Here is a 27416-nt window from a genome sequence, read left to right as displayed (position 1 = left end):
CGAAACCGCCGTCTGAAGGTTTGCTTTTGGTTTCTCCTCATCGGTAATTCACCTGCGCGCTGCGTTCGGCGGCAGCCTGAAGGTTCCTCCAGGGGAAAATCCAGCCGAGTTCCCTCAGCTGCACTTTTCTGGTTATTGTTTATCATCTAACTGATTAACTGCGAGTGGGTCTTCTAACGGCCCCCCTTCCACCCCCCCCCCCCCCCCTCCACCTCCCTCCCCAATTAATGAGCTGCTTTTTATGTGCCTAATTAATGCCCGTCGCACAGCGGCTCCGCGCAACCCCCCAAAAAAAAACGCTCACTCAATTACATTCGGCGGAGACACTCGTCAAACCGAAATGGAATTCGACCGGACAGACTTTGGGATTCTTTGGGAGGCGACAAGTTCGCTTCAGTTTAGTTCACGTCGACGTTCGCACACCAGAAAAAAAAAAAATGAATGAATTAAAAATCAGTTTAAATCAACGCAGCTGTCAGCAGAGTCGCAGCCGCTCGGGCTCAGACCTTGTTTTGCTGCCTGTGACCTTGTGTTCCAGGGTGTGTATCGTATTCAGAGCGCTCCTGCTTTGATATCATTTGCTCGGGATTTATTGTGTTGTCAGCGAGCGGCAGGCGTCACACGCAGCGGCGGCGACACGCCACGATGTAAAACCAGCAAAGTGGGAAAAAAATGTAGTAGCTGTGTAACTGATTGCCAGTGAGGCGACCCAGGGCGATTCTCAAGGTGGCTGGTTTGAATAAAAGATGAATGGCGACGCCCCACGGGGTCTGACGATCGAAACACGAAGGAGGCAAATCAAGACGTTTAAAATCTTCACTCAGTCAAATCTGACGTTGCTCACCGACCTCGACCGACTCGACTCACCGCGTTTCCGCCGAGCTAATTTTGAGGAAGCTTGCCGCGTTTTGGACGAACTGTCCCTTTAAGGCGGCAGCGAGAGCCCAGCAAATCTAATCTGATGGATCATTAAGGCCGTTCCTAACGTCGTTAGCCATGTGTCGCAGCCATGACGCAGCCATGAGCTCTTTATTTATAGCTCCTCTCCTCTCTCTCTCTGCCGTCCGGCCGCAGTCGGACGAGCGAAAGAGCTTTTTTTTCTCCCTTCCTCACCTCTGCGGTTGAACACAGGACAGAATGCCGGCGTTTAACATGGACAAAGAAGGAGACGCTTGGCTGCGAAGATTCTGTTTAGTGATTGTTATGGCTGCAGAATCTGACTAGGCGTCCAGTTTTCTGGGCAATGCCCCCTGACAGGGCGACGCCCCCTGCCTGTCCACTGTAGAGCTTTATCTCCGAGGTCAACAGGCTCATAACAGTATCGATCTTGATGACGTTGGCAATCGATGCCTTCCTGGAAGGGGTGTGCGCGAGTGTGTGTGTGGCTGCTAGTTTATTGGCCCTAATGGGATTCAAAGACACTCGCCTATTTGCAGCCGGCATAAAAAAAGACAGAACTCATATTAAAAAAAAAAGAAAAAAGACTTGCATGCAATCATCATAAAATACGTCTGATGGCACGACCCGGTTCAGTCTGGCTCTGATGAATCTTTTGGTCTCAGCCTTTGAGATCCAGAGAGCGCCAAACTATCTCTAATGATGTGAAGCGGACAGTTAATATTTTGAGTTAGGCAGCCGCGCCAATAGTCTGGCTCATTAGTTGAATTTCCATAAAGCCTTTCAATGCAGATTTTCGAGCAATGTTGCATTGGAACAGTTATGGGAGCTGCAAGCCCTCCTCCACCCCCCCGACTTGCAAAATAGAATGTTTGCATGCTGGAGCCTCTACTAACGAGAGGCTCAAACTCACTTGAAATTTCAATTTGGTGCATGCTCGCCCTTTAAGGAGTGGTTAAAGCACTTCTATTACAGTTTGGGCTCATTTGGAACCTTGCCAGTTCTAAGTTCTTCCTGGCTGAGTCCAATTACTCCTGCCGAGATGCTACACACAGCTATAAAAAGACTTACTGTATATTGAAAGGCTTGTTCTTGTTCTTTTTTTTTTTGCAGGATGACAACTAATGGACCGATGAAGTCGTTGGCCATCACGACTAAGAAGAATCACCACACAAGCCTCTGTGTATCCCACCATGCAAAGGGACACACTTTGTGTTTTTAATCTTGTGGTAACACAATCAGGCTTACAAGACGGCAGGCGATTAGCTCGGCAGCGGCTCTGGAAGAGGGAAAAAAAACAAGGCGCTATCTTCTTGTAGAGTGAAAGACCCTTTTTTTCCCTTCCTAGCGAATGAGTTGCTAATATTACACTGTGCACAAGCCCAGAGATATATTAAATAAGCCGCACGCCTGGATGCTTATAACATCCGAACAAGCCATAACGCTGCAGTTCCTAGTTATGAAATGTTGTTCTTACTCCGCCGCCTCTTAATTCCACAATAGAGGAAAAAAAATAAAAAATAAAAAAATAAAAAAACTGAAAGGTGCGCGAACGGGAACAACGGTGAAAAAGTTATTATAAACTCCGCACAAACAGGATTAGGCGCTTCCAACGCGGTGCGCCGTCTTTAGTGCAGTGAGCCGACTGTGGCGTCTGAGCAGCGCTGCCGCCTGATTACAGTGATCCGGTTTGATCTGAAGGGAAGGAAATCATTTTTTTCTGATTCTCGAGCCACTTTTTGCCTATTCAGCAAGAGGAGATAAAACTGAGCAGGTGGGGAGTGATAAGCAACACACACACACACACACACACACACACACACACACACACACACACAGCGCATGATTTGGTGCCTTATTTGCAATTAGCGAAAAACATTTATTATCGCTCCACTCCAGTGCTAAAGCTATTGTGAAGGCAGAATTACAGTTTGAAGTACCAGGCTTACAGTCAATGGGATTTCAGTGTTTTTTTTTGTTTGGTTGTTTTTTTCCCCCCCAGTTTCCCCAGCAGACAATTCCTTAATCAGGCAATGCTCGCCGTAATTAGCGGTCGTCTTTCTGCACACACAATTATGAGTTGACATCCACTGAATGAAAATGATAAATGCTCATTTTCAGTTCGCTCTCTGAAATGCATTGCATTTTATTAAATGAGATGTATCAACTCATGGCGTTGCGAATCAAATCAGGACGAAACGAGCTTCGTCATCTGTGGCAACCAGCGGGGTTTAGATGCTAACGCGGCTGTTGCGCTAGTCTTGAATAATTGCTGGAACAATTTCCATTAGTTGTAAAAAAAAAAACTAAAAAAAAAACGCAGTTGTCAGTGGCTAAAGTAGTCCGGCTTTTTTGCCGATGTGATTTGATTCGTACATCATGTATCTACCCTCTAGGCTGCTCTCTAGTGGACAAAACATGCCACCCAGTTTGGACTATAACGGCCAGTAAACTGCAGCTGCAGCTAAATCTGAAATTGAAAGCCGATAGTAACAGCACACAAAGCAAATTCACAGGCACGCCACTGTTTCAGGAATCCGCCCCTTGGGCTCGGTTTTCAACCAAACTACGATCCCTCTTTGTCTATTTGTGGAGAAAATCACATATTTCAGACACAAACTGCCTGTCTGATGCGCCACTGGAACCAAACACCGCGCAGACACGTCAAAATATCATCAAAATACTGTGAAAGCCACACCAGCTATTATCCCAGACCTTCCAGCAGCAGCTCCACGGCTCCACCGTCATGTTCCCATTTTCCTGGCCACTAAGCTGAGGTTACCTTGGCTGTCAGTGGCGCAGGGAAGAAGCAGCAGAGTGAAGCCCTGCTGATTAGAATCAATGCACGCTGAACAACTGAGGCCAGGTCCCATTCATTTGGCCCCCACTATACTGTCAGTGCCTGCAGTGTGAGCGGTGGAGCCACCTGCCTCACTTTCATCTCCACGGCAGACTGACACTCAGCAGGGAGGACGGTGGGATTCAGAGGGAGAGAAATTAAACAGATGGGCTTCGTATTTCCAGGCCACGTGCGTTCTTGATGTATGAGAAATAAAAATGACGCCGACGGAGGGATGACGCCTTCCGTCGAGGGGAAACTGGGCCAGCGCAGGAGGGAGGAAGGAAAAGCTCGGAATTGTTTCGAGCTCTTCTGCGGATCAAATTAAATTTGTGCAAAGCCGCCGCGCGCAGGTGCATCTGGCCTGGCAGCTGACATTTGGCAGCCCCGCCGCCGTGACCACGGGGGTGAAGAGTGCAACTGCGGCGAGGGAGGAAAGGAGGTCAAGTTCGGAGGGGAACGTTTCTCCAGAAAGTGTATCGGAGCCGCAGCAGGCCGTGACTCAGCGGGTTGGTCTTACTCTGCTGCTGCTGCTGCTGCTGCTGCTGCTGCTGCCCGAGTTGAGGACGCTCGTCGTCCTGCCGGGAAACACAATCCCGAGCTATATGAAGGGCACTTCAGCAGAGGTTAAACACACACACACACACACACACACACACACACTTAAACAAAACACAACTTCACCAGCAACGTCTGTCAGACGCGGCAACACAGGAGTCGGCGCACAAACAGACTCACTTCAATGGAGGTTGTCATTTGCTCACTGCAACACAAACAGTGCAAATACACACACACACACACACACACACACACACACACACACACACACACACACACACACACACACACACACATTATTTGAGAAAATATAATATTATGCAAAATCAAGTGGTCTTCATATACACCTAATAATCCATTGCACACATACATATGAACATATTTTATCACCACCACTAATCAACAACACAAAATAAGTTAGCTTTTAGAGTAAGTATTCTGATCTATCTATCTATCTATCTATCTATCTATCTATCTATCTATCTATCATAAATCCATTTGCCTGCATTATAAGATAAACCCACAGTTTGATCCTCATCAAAAGTGAAGTTCTGTGTCAGCAGCCAGAAACTCTCTGGTCTGACGGGAGGCTGCGGACGGTGTTGATATTCCTCGCCGTGATGGACCCTGAATACGTTCTGCTCATTAGCCGCCTTCTGAATCCCAGTTCGGCCACTTCTGACAGGCGAGTAAAGGTCAATCAGCCTCGGAAACAAGCGCCGGCTCCCGTGGCGAGGCGGCGCCGCCGTCTGTAAACCAACACGGCCGCCAATGATGTGAATTAACGACGAGCGGGAAAACAGGGCGAGAGTGAAGACGCCGTTGCCTGGGAGAGTTTATAGTCTGCAGTCCATCCACCCACACACAAAACCAAATGGCTTTCCATCAAAACGCATCACAAATTTTTTTTGAATAGCAAATCTTTAGCAATTCGCTATGAAATGTTTGTTTCCAACCTCTACTGTAGTGCAAAGACGAGGCGTAAGTTCGCACAAATTAGCAGCAGGGGGCGAAGGCGTCATCTGCCTCAGCAGGAGAAGGCCAAGCATGATGACATCATCAAAAAGCAGCCATCATTTCCTGGTTTAGATGATTGAAAACCGGCTTTAAAATGAGACTGAACAAAGTCGACAAACTCTGGTTTCCAGCTAAAGTTCTTAAAAAACCAGACGCCGCTAAACTTCAAGTTGTGTTCCAACCCGTGAGGCTTGAAAACCAACTGATCGCTTCAATTCTCTGACCTTCATTTGTTAGATTTGGCAGCGCACAAAAGGTTCACTGAGCAACAATCGCACTGGCGGTTCTCTTCTCTCTTGTTTTTTTTCTTCTTTTCTTTCATTCTCGTCCGCATGCTCACTCATTTGCCTCCCTCCATCTGTGCTGCCTTTCTTCGACTCCGTGCATCTTTCACGGGCAGAAACACTCGGTCGCACCCGGGAGAAGAACAATTTTCTTCAGAGAGTCCAAAATAATTGGAATTTTTTTTTTTTTGTTAGAAAAAAACAATTTCCTCTGCAGCCACATTGTTCTTTAGACTATAGAGTAGCTGAATTATAAAAAAAAAAAAACAGCAGCTTTTTTGCTCGTGCAGCAACACAGACAAAGGAAGTTGACACGCAAACAAACAACACACAGTGTGGATTTTCTTCCACAGCCTTGTCACGGCCTACATTGTGTTCGCGCAAACACGTTTTTCCAGTGAACTCGGATAAATCTCAAGCCACTCAAATGTGTAAATATAACGCTGATATATTCATCCTGTTGTTGTTTCGGAAGGGGCCTCCAGCTGTAGAGTCTCAGGGTGCGGGACAGAAAGACAAATAACATGAAATTTCAAGTGAAATTTGATTGGAAGGTCCCATATTGTAACCCAAATTCAGGATCAGTTATTATCTTACTTATTTTTAACTACCACTGAGAATCTTGAAAACATCACATTTAGCCTTCTGTTTACAGCCTTCTGCAAAAAGAATGACTTCCAAAAACAAGTCACCTGCTCAGACTGATGCCGAGAAACCGTCCACCTGCCCGACAAAACCACTCAGAGGGTTGGGGCCAACACCTGCTTGTTGTGTATGTAAGTGTGTGTGTGTGTGTGTGTGTGTGCTTCTGACCACACAAATGGCTCATAACCAATCAGTGTCAAAGTAAACAGACAGTACAGACAGAGCAGCCGCTGAAAAAAAAGTGAAAGAAAACAACACAACCCTGCACCCTCTACCAGGTTAACATCGTGTTGCTGTTTTGTTTTGGTTGCCCGGTTTCAAACTGTTTTTCTGCTCTGTGATTCTTTGAGCCTCTCGATCCTCCTCAGTGAAACCTTCTCAAAAAACATCAACAACAACAAATATGGATTTTCTGATTACAGATTGTAAATAAAGCAACACACAAGCAAAGAAAAAAAAGTATGATTGTTCCTTGAACTTCCCTCGGTCGACGCCGCTCTGCCCTCCTTGTGCACTTTGATCATCAGCGTATGAGCAATTTCTTTCCCTCTACCTTCGCCTCTCCTAACCCCGCCCCCCCCGCCCCCCCCCCACCCCCAACCCCCTTCCCATCCCTCCGGCTGATGAGCACATGAGCAGATGTCTTTCTTCTTTCGTCTGCTGTTCCGCCTCCATCTGCGGCTCCGACGGTCCGTCCGTGGGCAATTTTCACACAGAGCTGATTGAATTCAACCCCTCTCACCTCACCCAAGTCCTCCTCTCTCCTCGTACACGGTATAATGAAAAGACACCGTGGAGGGAAATGAGATCAACACGCAAAACATACAGGCTCCTGACGCGGAGGAGGTCACGCTGAGACTGCAGGGACAGCAGAGACTCACGGGCTGGCGCGTCAATGCAAATGCTAATGCAGCGCAAGTGCTAGCAAACAGATATGAGTGGAGATACATGCAATTAAAAGCAAGGACTGCTTCATTACGTAGCAGAAATCTAACTTTTTGAGACATTTTTTATTAGATATTTCTAGCAACTTAAGAAGCACCTTTGCACCGCCTTCGCTATGTGTTGACTGCTAGCTGAGCCTGCTTTGATAGAAAAATCTTGATGGATTTCATAAAGAGTTACCAGCGCAATGGGAACAGACAACAGGAATTCACGAGGCCAGGTCCTTTTCACTGGTTGTGCACCCCGCAAGCATTTTAGCACAAGCTAGGCCAAGTTAGCTGACAAGCTAGCTTAGAACAACACACGCCAAAGGGAGCTACCCAGTTCAGTTCAGCTGGTAAAACATTTTTAAAGTTCCTTTCAATCTAAAAGGAGAGGAACCTGGATGATGAACCTGTGGTGCTCATACTACAGCTCCTTAATATTGTATTTCATTCATTTTAAAAGTGTGCTGCTGCCTGGAAAGTTTGAGAAAGGATTTATTGCTTTCAGAGCAGCAAGTTATTTTGTTTTTGTTTCGTTTTTTTTCTACTTTTATCTGATTGTCTGGGATTAAACAGCAGCAAGGGGAGAACGGGGTGGTGGAGGAGGAGGAGGAGGAGGAGGAGGAGGAGGCGAAGGACAGCAAAGAGCAGAGTTGGCCTTAATGAGCGATTACAATCTGGGAGAAGATAAACTTAATTGTGTTCAATAAAAGTTGTCGATAAACTTGCAAAATTAGAACCTCAAGGGTTTTTTTTTTATATTCGTGTGGAGTCTGAGAGCAGCACAAGTTTTTTTTTTAAAAAAACACATTTTGCTGTTTCATGAGATTTTCTACAGAAAAAAAGGCTTAATGGCCATGTTTGCTGCCATGTCAACCATCACACCCAGTTGGAACAAGACATCTCAGACTGGGTCCATGAAGACCTCCTACAACAACCAGATGCCTCACACGGGGCCCACATGCCGGCAGCAGGTTATTAATGTCCAGTTGTTGACTGCCGTCCTGCTAAGGCACCGCCCTCTGGTAAACGGCGTCCCGTGAGGAGCTGTTAGCCGTTAGCCGGCTCTGCAGAGCAATCGCTTACAGCAGCGCCAGCTGCCTCGGCGCCTCCTCTGGTCAAAGCGCTCTCACGGTGAGCTAATAGCTCTCGGCTCGCCGTGTCTCAGGTGATTTAAGTCTGTGCGGCGGCGGTAGACCTTGGATTTGTCTGTTTCCACCCTCGGATGAGGAAGCAGAGGAGAGAACGAAAAGGGTCCTAATGGGGTGGCGTGGAGGAAAAAAAAAACGGCAGAGGGCAGAGGGAGACCACCAGGTTGGACATAAATCTTCCTCCTCGGGAACCCTTCAGAAAAAGCGCACAGCGACCTGAGCGGCGTGATGGATAACCGCAACAGAGTGAGGAGTATTGATATGTCCGTCAGCGAGGAGGACGGCGGCGCTCCATCTCGCAGGACTGATTGGGTCTCTTTCAAGCAAACGTTGCAAGTGAAAAGCTTGTCAGGACGCTGTGGCTGATTTTAAATGGAGCAATTAAAATGAGAAGACGAGGTAAAACAAAAAAAAACAAAAAAACAAAAACCAGACGAGTCAGTCTACAGGCAGCTCATTATGAGCAACAAATACGTTTTTTCAATGCTCTGAAATTTCACTTGACAGTTCAGGTGGCGACTCACTAACATGTTTCACAGCCAAACACAGCTCAGGAGCATCCGCCCTCCCCACTACCCGGTGGTAATCACTACAACAGAGACTTCAAGCAAGCAGCAAGAATCAAATCCAGACACAACGCAGCAGCACAACCGTTTTTTCCAAACAAAAATACAGAAAGTATCTCCTGTTTGCAAGAACATGCAAAAAAACCAACAAAAAAACCCAACAAAATTCTTCTTCGATTCCTTTCTGCAGAAAATCACATATAACTGACTTGAATAATTCATTCAGCACTGGTTTATACATAAAAAAAAAAACATCTTCCTGAGTCAAACAGCGGGGCACTGGTTTGGTTTTTCTGCCTCGTTGAGGCTGTGGGATGAGAATCAAACCCAGAACCAGCCGGTCTCACAGCGACGCTCAGACAGTCCTCAGGCCTACACTGCTCTGCCATGTTCTCCATGATAAAAAATACCAAATGAATGTGCATGTGAAATCCCTCATTACAAGAACTGGAACACTTGACTTCATAACCAACTGGACATCAACTCATCTGCACCACAATCTCTCCAAGCCGCTGTGAACCTGCTTCTTCTTTAGTTGTCTTTTTTCCCCCTCTCTCTTTCTAATTGTCTTTTGTTCTCAGATGTCTAATGGTGAGGCATTAAAGTCAGCGGGCAGCTGGATGAAATGGATTTTTTTTTCTCTCCCTCTTTCTGGCGCAGCATTAATGGGAGGCAAATGTGGAATAATGGATTAGACAATAAATTCTGCTCTGGCAAAGCCATATTTCAGTCCCGCGCCGCCGGGGTCGACGTTTTCATGCGGCTCTGCCTGCAAGTCGATCTCCCTCACAGCGCCCCCCAGTGCTGCTCGCGTGCTCCGGGATTGCGTCTGTTCTACTAAACTGAACACAGAATCAAATGGCGACTCGATCTCAGCCTGCAGGTTACGACTGAGTTGTTTTAATTACTGAAAATTATTAAAATTATCTCGACAAATTAAGAAACAGACGTATGTGTTCCCTCTCCTTTTTGTTAGAAATAGATATTACTTCACAAAGAGGGAGATGTTTACTTTTTTCAGGTGATGTAGTGATAAATGTGACGCTGTGCAGCCACTCGAGAGAGTGAAAAAAAGAAAAATGTACATTTGACATCCATTATTCAGCCGTCCTGCTGTGAATAAAACAACCCAAGAAGACATAAAGCAGAAGCAGCAAGCATGGGGTTTGTAACACACACACACACACACACACACAACCACAAAAGGCGCGAACGCTCAAAGTAAAAGCAGCCGCCACTCGCAGCTCATCACTTGAACCGCGGGGCTGATTGCGGATAAAGGAAGCGGCAGGAGAAGCGACGTCTATTTATCTTACCTGCTCTCCTGTCAGGTAGTAGGCCGACAGCAGCCCGCCGACGTAACGGATGTTCACCTCAAAGAGCGACGCCTCGCCGTTCTGCCAAGAGACAAAGAGACACAGAGTGAGAGAGAGTGAGAGAGAGAGAGAGTTTAGATGGTTGAGTGTCAACTGAGGCCGGAGACGGCGGTAAAGTGGTGCTGAGGTGTGTTTGAAGGAGAACAGACAGACAGAGGGCGTTAATCATGACACGCTGCTGACAACACTGTTCCGGGGTTAAAGGCTAAATATTCCCTACTGCCCCCTAGTGGCTCAGAGTGAGTCACTAGAGTGGACATGAGGCCACAAAACTGTAAGTACATATCAATGCATGCAGAATATATGATGATAATGGAAATATTGCAACAATTTTAAAACCTGGCAAAAAAAAAGCAGCAGTATTATTCTTGTTTGTTTTGTTTTTTTCTTCTAATCGACCAAGCAGTGTAGTTTGATGAGAAATGAGGCTAACAACTCAAAAATAAAGTCTATAATTATTAACGGCTGATTTAAATTTTTTAAATTTTTTTTGATGAATTCTATGACACTTTCCAAAGACTACTCATGTTATATTCCACTTATTCATTTGATTCATTTCACAAATCTGTCAGTCAAAAATCCCCTCAGACAGATTTAGGAAAGAACCGAAAGAACCCTTGTGTATTTTTAGGCAGGGAATGTGACTGGAGCACGGGATTTTTAATCTCCCGACGCTTTAATTTCCAGCAACTGTATTTATAAAGGCTTATCCAATGCTGACGATCAGGATTAACAGGAGAGCCCTAATTACACGATGCAGGATGAAGAGGACGCAGCAGAACTCCATTATGACCAATTTTCAGAAAGCGGGATTCGTGTTCTGGATCCGCATCAACGGGTTTTGGGCTTCTTTTGTTTTTCCCTTTCCTCCGGACGCTGCGCGGGCGAGACAGCGGCGCATTTCAAGACGCGACAAAGTCGCCTTCTCCCGTCCGGGGGAGCCTTTTAATTGAGGACAGACAGGGATTATGAGAAGCGACACTCCAGACGTCGCTGACGTCTTTGGACAAATCATCTGCATGAAAGCTCCAGAGTCAGTTCTAGCATCGGCGCCGTGGTCGGCAGGGGCAGCCGGAGATCCGCTCATCAAGACGAGCCCTCACTCTTAACTTGGCTTTCTTGGCTGACCTATCAAAAAAGTGCTACTCTGTATGTGCATAGTTCCACATCGCTGATTCTCACTTTCATTTTCTCGGGTTAAGGTGAAGTATTGCGGGTTTGGGTCGGGTAGGTGAAGGTTCGGGTTACATTATTGCTCAGAACAGCCGTCGTCCCTGCCCTGCTGTGCTGGAGGTCTTCCCAGTAGGACATTGTTATGTAATTCTGTGCTGCAAGTCTTCTGCAACAAAGAAGAAGAAAAAAAAAAACAAAACAAAAAAAACAGTAGGTTTCATCTGTGCACCCGATGGCATTTTCTCCATGGACGCAGTGCGAGTGATTCTGGCAGGACGGCGCAGCTCAGCACTCTGGAGCAGCGATGAAGAGCCAGCAGGAAAAGAAGCGTCTGGTTATCCCCCCCCCCCCCGACGGTGGCGCTGACAGACACAGGTGGGCGGACAGGTGACGCCGATGAAGCTTCTGGCTCTCAGACCCAGCGAGCATCCTGGGAAAGAGGCCTCGTAAAAATCCCTGAACCAGCTTCTCCATCAGATCCCCATCAGTCACCATTTGAATTTCAAAAGCAACGTCCGTTTCAATGTGAAACGGAGCCGCAGGGCTTTTTGTTGTTGGACGCTGTGCGAGAATCTGATGCTGTTTTGAGAAACACACACACACACAGGCACGCACGCACACACTGATAAAGTGAGGCTGCAGCAACCACCCGCCTCCATTGAAACGACTCAAACAGCGAACCCCAAAGCAAAAAACAAAAACTAAAAACAAAACGCAGAATAACTGCACAAGTGAAAGCTGATAAGAAGTGATTCAATCATCACGTCTGACGAGTGAGACGTCCACACGCTGAGGACGTCTGCACATGAATAAAAACAACTTCATTAGCGCAGATTAGCTTGTTTAGTAGCCGCGCAGAGGAGCCGGACTGACAAAATCTGTCTGTTGCTGTGTTTTGCTGCTCTAATTCAGTTTCTCCTCATAACTTTGGAAAAATGAAGAGTCAATAAAGCTGGCGGTTGGGAAAAAAAAAAAAAAAAAGGAAACAACAACAGCCTTTTTGTCTGACGAGATCAGAGGTTTTTCAATTTGGTTCAGCTTTAGGGATAAAGCTGTCAACGTTTTCCTTTTATAGCATTTAAGGCAAAAAGCACACGTGGCTGTTTTCCTTTTTTTTGTCATCTTGAAGAAAATGGAGCCGACGTGAAGCATAATGAAGGCAATCATGGGGAAAAGTCATCTTGGATCCTTCGGTTTTATTTTCCTCCTGGTGATTCCTGTCTGTAGCGTCTCACAGAGCGATACACTGTCACGCTCCATCTAGAGCTGCGGATGGCTTTTTGTTCTAGAGTGACGCTAGACTGCAGCGATGAATCTTAAAATGATCCGAGACTCATCCCGGAGGAAAGAAAACTGGTAGAAAACCAGAATATTGCGTATACGTCCTTTAACATTTCCACACGCGTTTCAAACAAGGGGCAAAAGTCAGGATTTGCACTTCTCAACTCAGTCTGCATGATGTTTACTATTTAACTCGCGTGCAGGAGCAAACAAAGGAGAAACAAAACAAAGCAACCAAAACAAAACCTTACGAGTGTCAAACTCCAGCTCGCTGCCTTTGTGTTGTCTTGTCGTTGCCACGTTTTTAACGTTCTGCTTTGCCAGCGGAGGCGCCGTGTCCCCTGTTTGGGCTCCTGCCTGACGAGGACGTGAGCCTGATTGGCAGACCTGCTGCACTGCTCCACGTGCAACCATTGGCCTGCTCTGAAGCTAATTTAGCGATCTAGCGCTAATCAAGGCCTCCTCCTCCTCCTCGCCGCCCGGACTCGGGAGACTCTGCTAGCGAGCCGACTCTCACAGTTCAGCCACGGCGGCTCATCAGCACTTGGATGTGCGCGCCGGTAATCTTTTGATTCTAACCGACAGGATCCAAGATTTCTAAGCCAAATTGGACTGAAGTGACAGCAAAAAAATGATAATCTTAAAAGAAAAAAAATGTTATTACGCGACCAGCCAGGGATTAAAATTAGCCAGACGAGTGCATTTTCCTTCCAAAGCTGTTATTTATTTATTTTTATTTTTTTACTTATACTTGCTGGCTGTGATTTCAGTCGCTAATTAACTCAGTTGAAATCATGAAAGAGAGCAATTACATCCTGAATCTCATCTCAGTCAGTCCGGCACACTGCTCGCACAAAGCCGAGGCTGCTAACTTTCACACTCTTGCGTTTACTTTCTGCACATAAAGCCGAAGAAACAATTTGGAATCTTTCTCTTTTCTTTTTTTTTTTCCATAAAGAACTGAGCAGCAATTGTGTTGTTAATCAGCATCCACAGGCCTCCTTTTTCTTTTGTTAACCATTTCACACTGAAGCTGAGTGGACGGCGGACCTCTGGCAAACAGAGAGAAGAAAGTGAAAAGAAGAATGTGAGAAAAGGAGAACTTGCAAATAATGAAGTGACTCTGATGGAAGTTTTAAAACCATGTTGCAACAAACACGATACTCTATTGTGCAGAAATGCAACTGTGCAAATTGTAAGGAAGTTGTGGGTAACAGCATTCAGATTGTTTTTAACAGACATCAAACTCAAGATCATTTTTCTGCGTTTCGTCCACCGTGAACTGGCTGTGCGAGTCTTTCCCTCCAGACGGTTGAGGCTAAACTGGTCCGAAGCGCAGAGTCCATGAGATAAACCCTCAACTAAACGGCCGGAGTCTCGTCAGGCCCAATTTCAATCCCACTCCTCAGATCGCCTTTTGAGAATCCACTAATTTACCAGCAGTTTTTTTCTCAGACATCATCAAAACAAACGGTGGGATGTAGCGGCTCGCCACGAGTCTCCACAAAATATCTTTTTTTTAATATATAAAATAAATCTTAAAAAATCGACCCATTGAATAATTAATCACATTTTTTGCCGGCGTGGAAGAAGACTGAAGTCGGATCGCTGGTACAAGTCGGCCCGACGGCCCTTCATCTTCTTCCAATCACGCCCTCGTATTCCGAGAAAAATTCTGCCCGGAGTTCTGATTTCAGAGCTCTGTCTGCTTCGGCTCGCATCCGCATTCAGCAGCTCCCTGCCGAGTCCCTCACTGATGATGTTTGTGTCTCCCAGGGGGCAGATTTTACTTCTTCTCCTTGTTTTTTTTTTGGCCGGCACTGACAATATTATTCAAGCCGCCACAATCCGTCTTCCCTTTTACTGACGGTGCAGAATCGCCAGCGTCTCCGTGACACCCGAGAGTCTTTCTTCACCTCTGTCTCTGAGGCTGCTCGCCACCATACCGTACACAAGGTGAAGAACGAAGCCGGCACAGGAAGACGAATGCAGCGTCCCCTCAAGAAGATTGCAATAAAACGTTTAGAGATAATTCAGAAAAGAACTGAAAAAAAAAGTCAGCTCGGAGGGTTTGTTTTTGTCTTTTATATGCAAGCGTCGCAATGTGCAATATGCTAGCATGCAAAATGTTGGACGGGGAACAGGTTTGCAGAAAAAACATTGCGACATTGCAAACATCTAACGACAAGCGAACAATCAGATTAACGTGACTTAATCTGTCCTGGTCCAAGAGCAGCGTTCCAGCAGCTGAGCTTGAACAGCACTTCCAGCTTGGCCAGGTGACAGCAATTCCTGAGATCCTTCCTCCACTTCTGTTTATCTCTGATTCTTCTGGTAGCCAGGCGGCACCGTCACGTCACGCAAATTTATATTAATTTGACATCAATTTTTTTCGCTTAAACTTTGCTGGAAATCTTAGGAGAACTCAACTAATGACTTCATGTATACATGTAAATAGTTTTCAAACACTTACACGCCTAATCAATGTTTTAATTATGAAGTCGTGCGTTTCACTTGTTTGGATGATCTGACACCTCATCCTTTTCTCAACCCTGTGGTGACTAAATGAAGTTGCCGCTTTATTCTCTTTGTAAAATGAATGCGTTTGGGGGTAATTATTATTTCCATTACATATTTATGGCCACAGTGTTCCCATTAGTCAGCTGTAACTTTATACGCGACGCTGCAATTTGCATTTTGTGCATAAGGAAAAGCGGAATCATCCAAACCCACTAATTAAATTGAGTGAGTTCAGATTTCAATGTTTTTACCGATACCGATACTACTTTTCAATACTCGGCGATACTCTTTACGATACTACTAATACTCTATTAAAACACAAAAAGATGTTTAGCTTCTCTTGATTGGGCATTTCCAATTGCCAAATGAAGTAATCTGTATCACTTTGATTTTATCCCCACTTGCTTCCAAATTCAGAAGTTTAACCTGAATTAGTGCCTGCTTCTGGTTGTATTTTGTCATCATTAAATGCTGTTTTAATTCAGAAATTCACGATGCCGCTATTTATCTTTCTTTTTTTTCTTTTTGTATTAATCGGACCATTCTTGCTGCTGCCTTTCTGTGGGGTGGCAGTGCTGAGGTTTTGCTGGATGGGGATGGATGGCATGTGATTCTCCTCCAGGTGCTCCAGTGCCCACAGCCAGCGCCATGTGTCACCGGCTTATTGTCCACTCAGTTCCCATCAGCCACAAAGCACAGATAAAAATTCTGGACCTGTTGCCTGGACAGACGGCGCTCCTCAGAGTGGGCGGGGACCAATGGGACCAATAATTGTCTCCATCTCAATATGGACGAGGAATCTGGCAGGTTAGTTGAAAAAAAAGGAGCGACAATCTAAAGCTTTAAATACAATTGGAGCAAAAAAAATGTGCTTAAAGGAGTAAAACATGGCCAAACTGCAGAAATATTTCTACAAAAAAGCAACTCAAGTGTTGCCATGGCAACCGCTGAATCAGGTAATGGCTCCTTTTCAGCTCCCTTCTAAAAACCTGTCAATTTAAAACACTATTATCACGCTCCACAATAGCGGCGGCTCCTCTGCTACGCTTCCGCAGCGCTCATCAAAACCCCTTGGTGTCAAGGCCACTGAAGGATATCGTGGATTTTTTATTTTTTTTTTATAAACTCTTAACATTCGGAGCCACTCGCATTTTAATGACGTTTGCTTGGCATGGAGCTCGGTGGCGAGCTAATTAAGACCTCATTGTGGCGGGACTGTCACGTCGGCGTCAGCGAGAGTCGACCAAAAAGGGCGCCGGGGTTCATGGGCAACATCAAATTGTGCAGGTAAACAGTGGTAATGATGAGCCGCCTGCGCAAAGCGCCCTCGCCCAGCTCAGCCTGCCCCCCCCACACCCCCCCCGGGGGCCCGCAGTGACACTTTCTATTGCGTACGGCCCGAGAGCCTCCCGCTCACCACTCTTACTGTTTATCCATGAAAGAATGGAGACGAAGCACGGGTGGAGGTAAACAACAACCTTGCCCCGAGTCTGCATTGTTTATGAAGCACTTTTTGTTTTATCTCATCTTTCAAGAAAAAACAAAAACAAATAAACAAACGCAGCCGTGTTGATTTATTCAGCAAACGCCTCATTAAATGAGGCTTTGAGAAAGGGATCGTTAGAAACCCAGAGGATCCCAGCCATCGACGGGGATGTCCGCACGCTGAATGGAACGCTTTGCCACGGCTTAAAAAGCACCAGGTTATAAACCAGAACCATCCATCTGTGGATGTGTTTTTTTACCACTGTTTATACTGTTTATCCTGCACTCACGGTGGGGCTGCTGAAGGCCACACAGAGAGACAAACAACTATCTAGTGATCAATTAACTGAGAATAGATAGATAGATAGATAGATAGATAGATAGATAGATAGATAGATAGATAGATAGATGATATGACAGGATCTTTTTCTCCTTGAGGGACTCAGAATTCCCTGAACTCGGCGAAGGCGATTTATTGCTGATGACACGACATTATACAGGCTGTCGCGAGCTCCATGTTTGCCCCCTCTGGGAGCATCCCGGCGCTCATTCTAGCAGGAAGTCAATTACATCTGGATTAAAATCAGCGCTCAGCTAAATACACTCGAGCTACTTTACAGGCTAAACACTTTATCTTCCCTCAAAGTTTGTTTTAATGAAGTGAAATTAAGACCCCCCCCCCCGGTTAATGCTGACGTTCTGATATTCATGCAGAGAAACAAGGGTGGTTAAAAAAAAAAAAAAGGCTTTGTTTTGTTTTGTTTTTATTGCGGGACTGTGCTGGAAGATAAAGTAGACGCTGCTGAAGTTTTATCTTTAGCCACCGCAGCTTTGCTACAGGGACAGTGTGTGATCATATTTATAGCAAAACCTAAACTCAGACATCGAGAGCTGAATTCTAACTTTTTGGCACTTTGAGTGTTAGTTCTCTCAAATTCAGCCATAATGTTGTTACCAAAGAAGATTTCTGATTGTATCTTCACTTGCACTTACACAAATGAGTATTGTATTGTATTGTTTCGTATCGTATCGTATCGTATCGTAACGTAACATAATGTAACATAACGTATCACATCGTTTTGTATCGTAACGTAACGTATCCCAGCGTATCGTATATTTCCAGCTATAAAGACGCAATTGCCAAATAAAAATGGTGATCAGCTGGTATTAAAATGCTGCTCATGTTCTCAAGTCATTGTCAGGATTTGCAAGTCCAACCTTGGACGAAAAATAATTGTGTTCCGCAAACACGTTCCGCATTCCATCAGTTGCCTTCTCCATGTCCGTGTGGTGAGGTGCGGCCCAAAATCAGCGCTCTCCAACAGCGCCGAGATCCTAAAACGTGCGGTGGCTCCATTTTTTTTTAAAGTCCCTCCCGATGACACCCGCGAGACTTCACACCCACTTAAGCCTCACTCGAGATGCGGAATTAGGGGCCTGATTGTACTAATTACGCAGTCACTTTGCCATCCGGTTTTCGACTGGGGAGCTTTTTTCACGTCGGCGTGTCACCAGTTATTGCTGGTGCATATTGCTAGTTAGACTGAAGAGGCTTCCGGGGAGCCATCAGCAAGCTCACAGGGACAGCCTTGAATCTATAAACAGCAGCAACTTAAAAAAAATAAAATAATGGGTGAAAAAAAAATACAATAGATAAGCATGCAGGAGAAAATGTGCACATTCAAGCAGACGTGAAGGCTGCAATTAGGTGACCTGCTATACTATTAATGTCTCTGCAGGGAAATATATTTTGGCAGGTGTGCAAATGTGGAACTTTTGTCCAACTGGGACTACAGGAGATGGAAAATGTTGATGAAAAAGCACAAAAGGAAAAAAGAAGCCTTCAGCAAATTGCTTTTGGGTTGCAATCGAAGTCCAAATAAAACCTGGAGTGGAATCAGTCCTGATATCAACTTTGCTAAAAAAAAATAAAATAAAAATGGCCAGTATCAGTTGGTTTTGTCTGCCAAATAGTGCAAAATCAAAAGTATTTATTTCTTGTCAATTTCAAAATAAGACGTTTAGATAGAGGGCAGCAATGTCATTATCACAGCCGACAAAAATGGCAATTTTGGAGAAGAACAGTAAAAACCAACCAAAGTTAAAGTGGCTGCTTGTAACCTCTCGTGATGATTGGCCACAAAAGACGTTGGCGGGTGTCCCACTGAACTGAACTGGTCTTTGTTAGCTAAATTCAAAGACACTGCCAAGTCTTAACAAGCTGCGAGATGTGCAAGGTTATAATCAGCAAAAGTTTGTTGGATAAAATCAGGGAATTTTTTTTTCACAACTGTGGATTTTGCAATATGGAAAAACATAAGATTTCTTTTTTTTTAAGAAAAAAATAAGTCCTAGTAGCATAAAAAGAAAGAAAAAAACTTTCTGAAAACTTGTGTCTGATAATTGGCTCTGGCGCTGAGCAGCTCCGGGACGTCAGAGTCCAGTATGCGTTTCTCAGGGAGATGTACTTTGAATTTTTTTTTTTTTTTTTGGCTCAGAGCATTAAAATGCTTTGACTCTGCCAAACCAATTAGACAAAATAAAAGTGGAGAATGGAAATGAAAACTCAGCTGCATTCAAGAGTCGCTGATGTCAGTGAAATTGGCAGCTCAATGCTGTTTGTATCTAAATGTATCAGCTATTTTGGAAGTTTGGAAGTGTTTTGAAGGAAATCTAAAAACTGAAACTAATGTCAAAAACACTTCCTCTAATTTGGCCCCAAAATTGTTTGCAAACAGAATCAAGGTGTTTTAGCAAATGAAAATGTGAATGAAGTGTAAAGTGAATGAATAAAACACACACATCAATATCTCCCTTGCAATGACTCCTCTTTTGAACTGAAACCCCCGCCCCAATAAAGAAAAAAAAAAAAACAACAACAACAACACACATATATCAGTCGAAAGTCACAGCGCTGCTGCATAACTGGCTCACTCAACCAGGATGGCAGAAGCTCCAGGATGGCCTGCACCCAAAGATATTTTCATTTCAGTGTTAAATGACTCTGGCATCTAATCACATCTCCCAAGACGGAAAACAAGCCCTACGCCAGAACATGTGAAGCAATAAAAAAAAAAAAGAGGGTTATATATCTATTTTTTTTTTTTGGAAAAGGACCACCAGACGTCTGCTGCAATTTACATCAAACTGTGAAGATGGAGCAGCAGAGCAACGCTTGCCGGTGTGAAACAGGGACTCTGAAGGAGCGGCTCTGACTCCAGACGCCCCAGAAGTGGTCCTCTTCTATTCACGCTTTTTTCAAATGGAAAACTGCAGAGAGAAACTAAAAGGCAGCAGCACACAGTCCAAATACATGCTTCAGTGCAGTATCATTATTTTAAAAGGGCCGCGGTAAAGAGCTCTGTTGTAGCCAGGAGCACGGCAGTTAGCTAGCCGGTACATGCTAACAGAATGCTAAGGGCAACTGCAACGTGTTAGTTGATTTTGCGCACTGCTGCACAAATTCTGGACTTTTATGATTGTGTAAATACTTCTTCAAGTAACACTAATAGTAATAGTAACTACATTTTTTAAGAATACCTCCAAAACCCCAGGACACTTAACATAATAACAAATAAACAAATACAACTGAATATTTTTGCATACGTTTCAGAGCGAACGCACTTCACGCACTTATGCAAATGTTAAGTGCAGAAGTTTGGAAATGCAGCTGGTGCTGACAGATTTTTTGGGGGGGCAACCACATAATTGCAAAGCAATCGATGAAAAGTCTCTTTTTTTCCCTCGCCATATATTCTGAGACCGACCCCTCTGTTTTTTTTTTTCCCCACCTTCTTTCTCTTTTAAAGATCGCATTTTCTGCCCCACAGTGAAGCAGAGAATCCTATAAGCTGCTAACGAAGTGTGTCCGGCGGCCACACAGAATGCTTTTGATTCACGCGGCGATGTCCCGAGCTCCGGAGCACCGTCAGGCTCCGCCGACACAATGTGGCTGTTAAAACACAAAGGCGACGCTTGTAATCGATCCAGCACGCACGGCCGCCGCTGAAATCTTTATCAGGCTGGAAATGCAGCAGCCTTTGAGCTCGGAGTGAAAGTTCCCGAGAGGGTTCAGTGCAGGAAAAGCATATTGAGGGAAGGAAGGGAAAGGACTCGGGATCTCACCGAGTTCAGGTCCAGGCTGGTTTTCACCCACTCCTTGGCGTCGTTGTACTCGTCCATCAATCCCATGATGTACAGCGTGTCCAGAGAGTCGATGATGGAGGCTCCTCTCAGGCCACCTGGCGCAAAAACACAAACACACACTGTTGTCAAGACCCAGGAGAACCACTAGAACCACATTATGTACAGCCGTACACTAAAAATAAATAATAATAGTAGTAAAGAATCGGCCTCTGCATCTCAGCGCAATGATTTCATCACTGGCCCTGTTTAAGGTGTATTAAAGAGTAAATATATAGATACAGTATCTCCTTTGAAGGGATAACGTATTAAATCTTGATTAACAATTGGTTTCACAACAAAAAGCCTTTGCAAGTGGTGTCTAACCATCAGATATGTCCATGAGCAGGTAAACATACTGAAATAGCATCGGGGTGACGTCTGCATCATCAACCTTTCCTTCTTTATACCTCATAGCACTTTTTCTTTCTTTTTCTTTTTTTGCCAGAAACCAGAGACGACCTAAAGTTGTTTATCAAAGTGATAAAAGCATGTTTGACTGCAACCAACGAGCTGACAAAACTGCAATTTCCTTCATGAATTCCTGGAGCAATAAAAACAGAAATAAGAATAAAGGAGGAGCTCTTTCCTTTTATTAAAAGAAAATTAAAAAAAAAAAATCAAACCGAGGGAAAAAGCACTTTATTAATTCATATATCGTGTTTTTCAAGAACAGAGCTCAGATTTAACCTCAAACTTTGAACACATTAGAAACGCCGACTTCTGTCGACGCCGGGGGGGGGGGGAGGAAGACAATAAATGAATAAAACATGAAAGGCCCCTTAAGACACGCCGAGCTGCTGTAATAGCCGCCGCGATTATGATGACGACGACGACGGCGGCGGCGGCGCTGCTAAAACAGCATCCGCGTTGTCCAGATGAAAAGCCGCGTCTCTCCCGGCGAAATGAAAAGCTGCGACTACAAAAAAAAACAAACAAAAAAAAAACATCAGAGGCGGCCGCGGCGCGATGAAAGGCGGATTGTTTTAGGAGTCGCCCACTGAAGAGGAACAGATACGTCTGATTCCAGCCGAGTGTGGGCTGACTCCACTCTGCCTTCTCTTCACGCTGGCTCGTAAAAATCCCTCTGTTGCGTGCGCATCGCACCTGAATCCCGCTGCAACCCCTTCATTTCTTTTTGTTTCGTCCCCCCCCCCCCCGTTTCCCGGCTCCAGTGAGTCTGAAACGCTGACGGGCCGCCGGTTGCTTTCCTCCCGGAGGCCCCGGCGAGACACAGCGCCACCTGTTTTTACTCTCAAACGGCCGAGATGTGATGCATGATGCGCGGTGGCAGAGGCGACGTGGGACAAATAAGAGGCGGCCTTAATGAATGACGACGAAACAGCTGGAGGGGGGAACGTTAGGGTTTGCAAGTTCTAAAAAAAAAAAACACACAGGAAAGTGCAACTAAAGAGAGAGACTCAGTGTTTCCCTCCTCCGGGTGGCAGGTTGTAGATTAGCGGGGGATAATGCAGCAGCGTGAAGGTTGACCCGGTTACAACAGGAGGCGGGGGGAAGGGAGGGGGATAAATAGATAGGTAAGTAAATAAATAAATAACGTGTACGTTCATCCCTGACAACGAGCGCGTTTAAGCGGAAGACGCCTGAATTAATGTGACGCAACCAGACGGCAACCTGGCACATCAAAGCCTTTTCTTTTTGATCGCAAGGTGCTCTGATTTACCAACGTATGCAAATTGGGGGGGAGAAAAAAAAAAAAAAGGAGGCCTCGTCACAAGGATAGGAAGTCCAGGAAGTCCAGGTAGTTTGAAACAAGAAAAACGGAAGAAAAAATGGGAGTGTTTGATGTGGGTCTCTGTACTAGCGGTTGATTTAATACGACTCAGGAAGGCAAGTTAACTCCCGAGCTGAGAGCCCAGTACAACTGTTGACATCCAACTCTTGATGCTGACTGCCAAGCAGCGAGGTCTGGGGTTCTGACCGGGCCAGGAATCAAACCCGCAGCCGCCACTCTTGGACGACACCACACGAGTGAAAACAAGAAAAAATAAAATAAAATGAAAAACTACTTTCGAAGTTCTTGGCCAAAGCAAGATTCCATGGCACTGAGTGACACTCGCAGACTGGACTGCAAGCATGAAAAATGTGGAAGCATGTTTCCACGCTATTTTATCTGAAAACACGACGTTAATGTCGCCGTTTCAGAATCTTTTGGTCATGAAGTTTACGGGTTTACGGTGTTTTGCATCGCTTTGGTTTTTGTTCACATTGGAACACGTGGCCACATCAAGTGTCCGCTGTATTGCTATTGGTTGGTACATTTCCGACTGTGAAACTCCATCATGGTTATGTGGATGAGAAAATGACGCCTTTTCATTCAATGTCTTGGGCCAACTGTCCCAGTGCAGTGACTTAAACTCACATCAAAGACCTGAAATGTCAGCAGCTTTTTCAGATCAATTCCAACTCATTCATTCATTTTTAGCACCAAAGAGAAATTTTATCGGCTGGTAGGATTTGCTTCTGCACATTCCTGCCATGAGGAAAGAAAAAAGGCAACCCTGTAAAAACCCTCCTCACCACCTCATCAGCACTTCTCGGATCAGAACAGGGATCAATGACGGGCCAGGAGAGTTTCTGGCTTGGTTCTAAATCACCTCCTTCTTCTGGTTCCTTCATTTTGGATTCCACTCCGTCAAATTAGGCCGGCCAGCGCAAATTTTGCAGGCCGTGATTGGCCAGCGGGGGAAATTCGGCTCGCAACGCCGACGGTGGAGCTGCATGCGCTCGCCTTGAGCGAGACACACACCGGCGGTGCGGCTCGGCCCGAACCGTCTGCTGAAGTTTTCCAGCCACGTCGTGCAGGAGGGAGAGAGAGAGCCAAAGAGAGAAGGAGAGAAGGAGAGAGAGAGAGAGAGAGTTGCAGAGTTCCGTTAAAGTTGCAGCGGGAAGCAAAGTTTGACAGGAAGACGGGAGGAACTTCGAGTTCTCCTTTGATCAGCGTGGCCTCTGCTTGATGGTGGGGGAAAAAAAGTGCAACCTGAGAGCGTGGAGTGTGGTGTGATATCTAAAATGATCTCGTTATCCAAGCCCCGAGGCTCCTCTCAGCTCCTCCGGGCAAGTGTGGAAAAAAATTCTCGCGGAGGGAAAAAAAACAAAAAACAAAAAAACGGCACCGGACTGAGAGTGATTGATTAACTCTGAGGGGCCGATAGAGTGGATCGATCCATCATGGCGTGTTCCTCCGGGCGTCGGCGGTCCCGGGACCCATTAATTCCTCCGGCAAGCTGCCCCCAGATAGAAGAAGCCCTGGGGGGGGGGGGGTCTTCTAAAGACAGGGGGCGCTGGAGGTGCCATCTACTGTAAATTCATGGACACGCACACACGCTGACGCGCCTCGGGGTCCGGCTCTAATTGAATTCTCATGCATTTTAATGCTGCGCCACAATGCTGCTTGCTGTAATATTTATCTCCGGTTGGGTGTCCGCGCACGGCGAGGTGCGCCCCCTCTGGAGAAGCGGTGGGACACTTCCCGGGGCTGACCGGTTAATTTGAGAAAATACCTCACGATGGGGGGAAAAAAACAAACAAACAAACAAACAAACAAACAAACAAACGGTAGGTAGGTGGAAACTTGAAATACAAAATGCCCCCTGTGGCACTGAACGTCTTGCCGAGTTTCTCACCAAGGTCAATGGGTCCACTCACTGTAGACGCAACTCCAGTCTAAGTAGCGGCAATCCAGAAGATCTCAATCTCACGTTGGTCCTAAAGTCCTGGCTTGATGCCATTCGAGGGAATGTGGCTTTATTGGCCGATTTTGCATTCATACACTCATATTTCTTTTGGGATTTTTTTTTTTGGTCCAATCTTTACTTTCACAAAACCTCAGTTTCTCCAAACCCAAGAGATCATCCCGAACCCAACGCTTGCTGGACAAAAATAAGCAGCACGTCCTCCAAAATCCATACGTTTATTTCCACCTCTGTTTTGTTTACTGTTTTTTTGGGAAATTATTACAAAGGCACCCAAGAGCCGCACGCACACAAGACTAAAGCCAAAGCGAGCATGTTTGTTTGCCGGCACAACGAGAAGCGCGGGAGCCATTAGCGAGACGTTGGCCGGCGGATGCTCATCCATCACGACTGTCACAGGCCACTCAGTGTCGGGCGGGGAGTTTATTCAGACGGGCCGCAGCCCGCATGATCAATCGCTTCCAGAGTTGGAACATTATTGGACTTATTCTCTGTTGCCTACCGCCTTTCTCCAGACTTGCATGCACGCACACACACACACGCACACACACACACACACACACACACACACACACACACAAGGCGGCCATGGTGATGCATGAGCATCTGGATAACCTCCCCCCTCCTTTATTCAATCCCCGGGGGGGACAGTTCCATGGCAACATTTCTGCTATAATCTCATTTTAGCCGCTGCACTGTACAATGCGCATGAAAAATATAGGCTCATATGCCTGAAATGCCATTTGATGTTCATTGCAAATTCCACCCAATAAGCTCATTTAAAGTTCAATATACTTAAGCAGATAACAATAATTTGATTTCTGAGATGGAGTGTTTTAATACGCCCGTGGGAGAGGGGGGGGGGGGTGGGGGTGACAAAGGCGAAGATATCATGTCTTCGGTTTTTCACTCGGAGTCGCGCTCGACTAAAAGGGTGAAACATAAGATATTGGACTCGAAAAATATAAAAAAAATAAAACACTCCCGCCCTGCGATATGTTAAAGTGGATCTAATTGATGCTGCCGCGGGATTCACATTAATTACACTGCCATGTAACTAGTGGTTGTCAGCATCCAATTATCAATGGCCGGGGCCAACGAGCATCGTGTTAGCTCTAATACCACCTGGCACCGGAGAGACGGGGTTAGCGAGTCAGCTCGCCGGCGCCGCTGCTAACGACACGGAGCTGCTTGCCATTCACGGCAGGCAGGATAGAGCGCGGCGAGGAGACGCACCGGTGGGAGGACCTTTGATGGGGGGTGGGGGGGTGTGCGGGGTTGGGGGGGAAGGGGGGGCCAAGCCACGGGGGTGGATGGGAGAAGAAAGCCGTCCAGGAGTGGAGTGGCGCGGGTGGGATTAGGCAGGGGTTAGCGAGCAGAACATGAAAAACGGTCGGGTGGATTCGTATCGGGCAGAAATGTCACGTCCGTCAACCTGCATGGACTTTTTTTTTTTTTTTTTTTTTTCTCTCTTTCCGCCTCCTCAAAAGGCTGGAGTGCTAACGGTGAGGAGCGGATGTCAGATTAGTCAATAAACAGCGCGGCAGTGAGGCAGGAGAGAGGATTAGCTGCAGGCACTGTAGGAAAGACACACTTAAATGTCAACCTGTTGGGAAATAAGGCGGGCGAAAGAAGAGCCGCAGATCAGGAAGAGGTTTGATCAGAAACATAAAGTAAACAATTATAGCAAGAATAATTCAGGTTTCCTCCTGGATTTTATTTTGATTCTTGAGCCAAATGACACCAAATTTCAATCCATTTAGAAATGTATGTCATTTGCAATTAATAGAAATAATACAAGGTATGAAAAAAAAAAAAAAAAGGTCTATGTTTTGGCCGACAAAAATTATAAAACATAATGTCAATAAGAGATGTGATTGAAGGGACATTTTCCTTCTGGGTACTTGAGCCAAAAACTGTCAAATCTCGTTGAAAAAAACCTAAAATTTTGAAATTTCCAAATATGATTTAGAAATTAGCCATTTGGTGGCACAGTCAAGGAACAAACATGAACTTTTCGACGGATCTGACACTGTTCCCGTGCAGCCTCACAGTAGCTCCTGATGCAGGCGTCACCTTTGTTGCGTCACTGCGAAGCACCAAAGCTTTTCTTCTTCTGACTGCGCGGCTCCCAAAGAGCGAGAGAACGTGCTGCGAGCAGAACCAGAACCTGCTGAGTCCGCCTCCTGCAGTTGTAAATACAAGATCCTCACTTTACGGATTGTTTCCTCTCCTTGCTACAAGATGTAAGTGGTGGTGGTTAGAGGGGTGTGTGGTGTGTGTGTGTGTGTGTGTGTGTGTGTGTGGGGGGGGTGGGGGGTGGGGGGGGGTGGCTAATCCCACCGATTATCAATGTAAAGACCGGCCTGCCGGTTAAAATCGCACGGCTACGCTGCATTCACAAGGCCTCATTAGCCGTCTGCAATCCAATCCTCGATTTCTTTCAAGGCCGGTGATTTGTCCTCTTTCCCCGAGACAAATTGTGTCGGCAACGTGCGCGCCATCCCCTATTCCGCCGCCGCCGACCTGCGGGTGGTTGATCAGGCTCCGGAGGAAAGCGAGCCGCTGGGGTGCAGTGCGGCCGGAGTGACAGGCGGGGAGACAAAGAGCTCACTGGAGAGGTCTGTTTTTGTTTTTGTTTACATCATAACCGGGGGGGGGGGAGGGGGGGGGGGGGGGGGGGGGCAGGGGTTGGGAAAGCTGACCCCGCTTCAAGGAGGAGCGGCGCGCTGAACGAGACGTTGATGAAGCACCCTTGTCTGGAGGAGAGCGGCGGCGGACGCGGCGGAGGAGACGG

The 27416-nt window shown here is 46.0% G+C and overlaps 1 protein-coding gene across 2 annotated transcripts in view; it reads right to left on the bottom strand.

Moving 5' to 3' along the window:
* Nucleotides 1-27416, bottom strand: part of LOC142898466 (mannosyl-oligosaccharide 1,2-alpha-mannosidase IA) — a 139465-nt gene that overhangs the window by 35932 nt on the left and 76117 nt on the right. For both annotated transcript variants that reach the window (XM_076041407.1, XM_076041406.1), the window contains exons 3-4: nucleotides 20847-20962; nucleotides 10203-10283 (exon numbers count right to left, since the gene is read on the bottom strand). In XM_076041407.1, the coding sequence (XP_075897522.1) occupies nucleotides 10203-10283; nucleotides 20847-20962 (197 nt within the window). The remainder of the gene's footprint in view (nucleotides 1-10202; nucleotides 10284-20846; nucleotides 20963-27416) is intronic.

This window comes from Nelusetta ayraudi, unplaced genomic scaffold (assembly GCF_046127955.1).
Source record: "Nelusetta ayraudi isolate G7.1 ecotype Tasmania unplaced genomic scaffold, CSIRO-AGI_Nayr_v1 ptg000066l, whole genome shotgun sequence".
Taxonomy (NCBI): Eukaryota; Metazoa; Chordata; class Actinopteri; order Tetraodontiformes; family Monacanthidae; genus Nelusetta; species Nelusetta ayraudi.
Note: the sequence above shows the minus strand (reverse complement) of the source record. Positions and strands in the feature narration are given on the sequence as shown.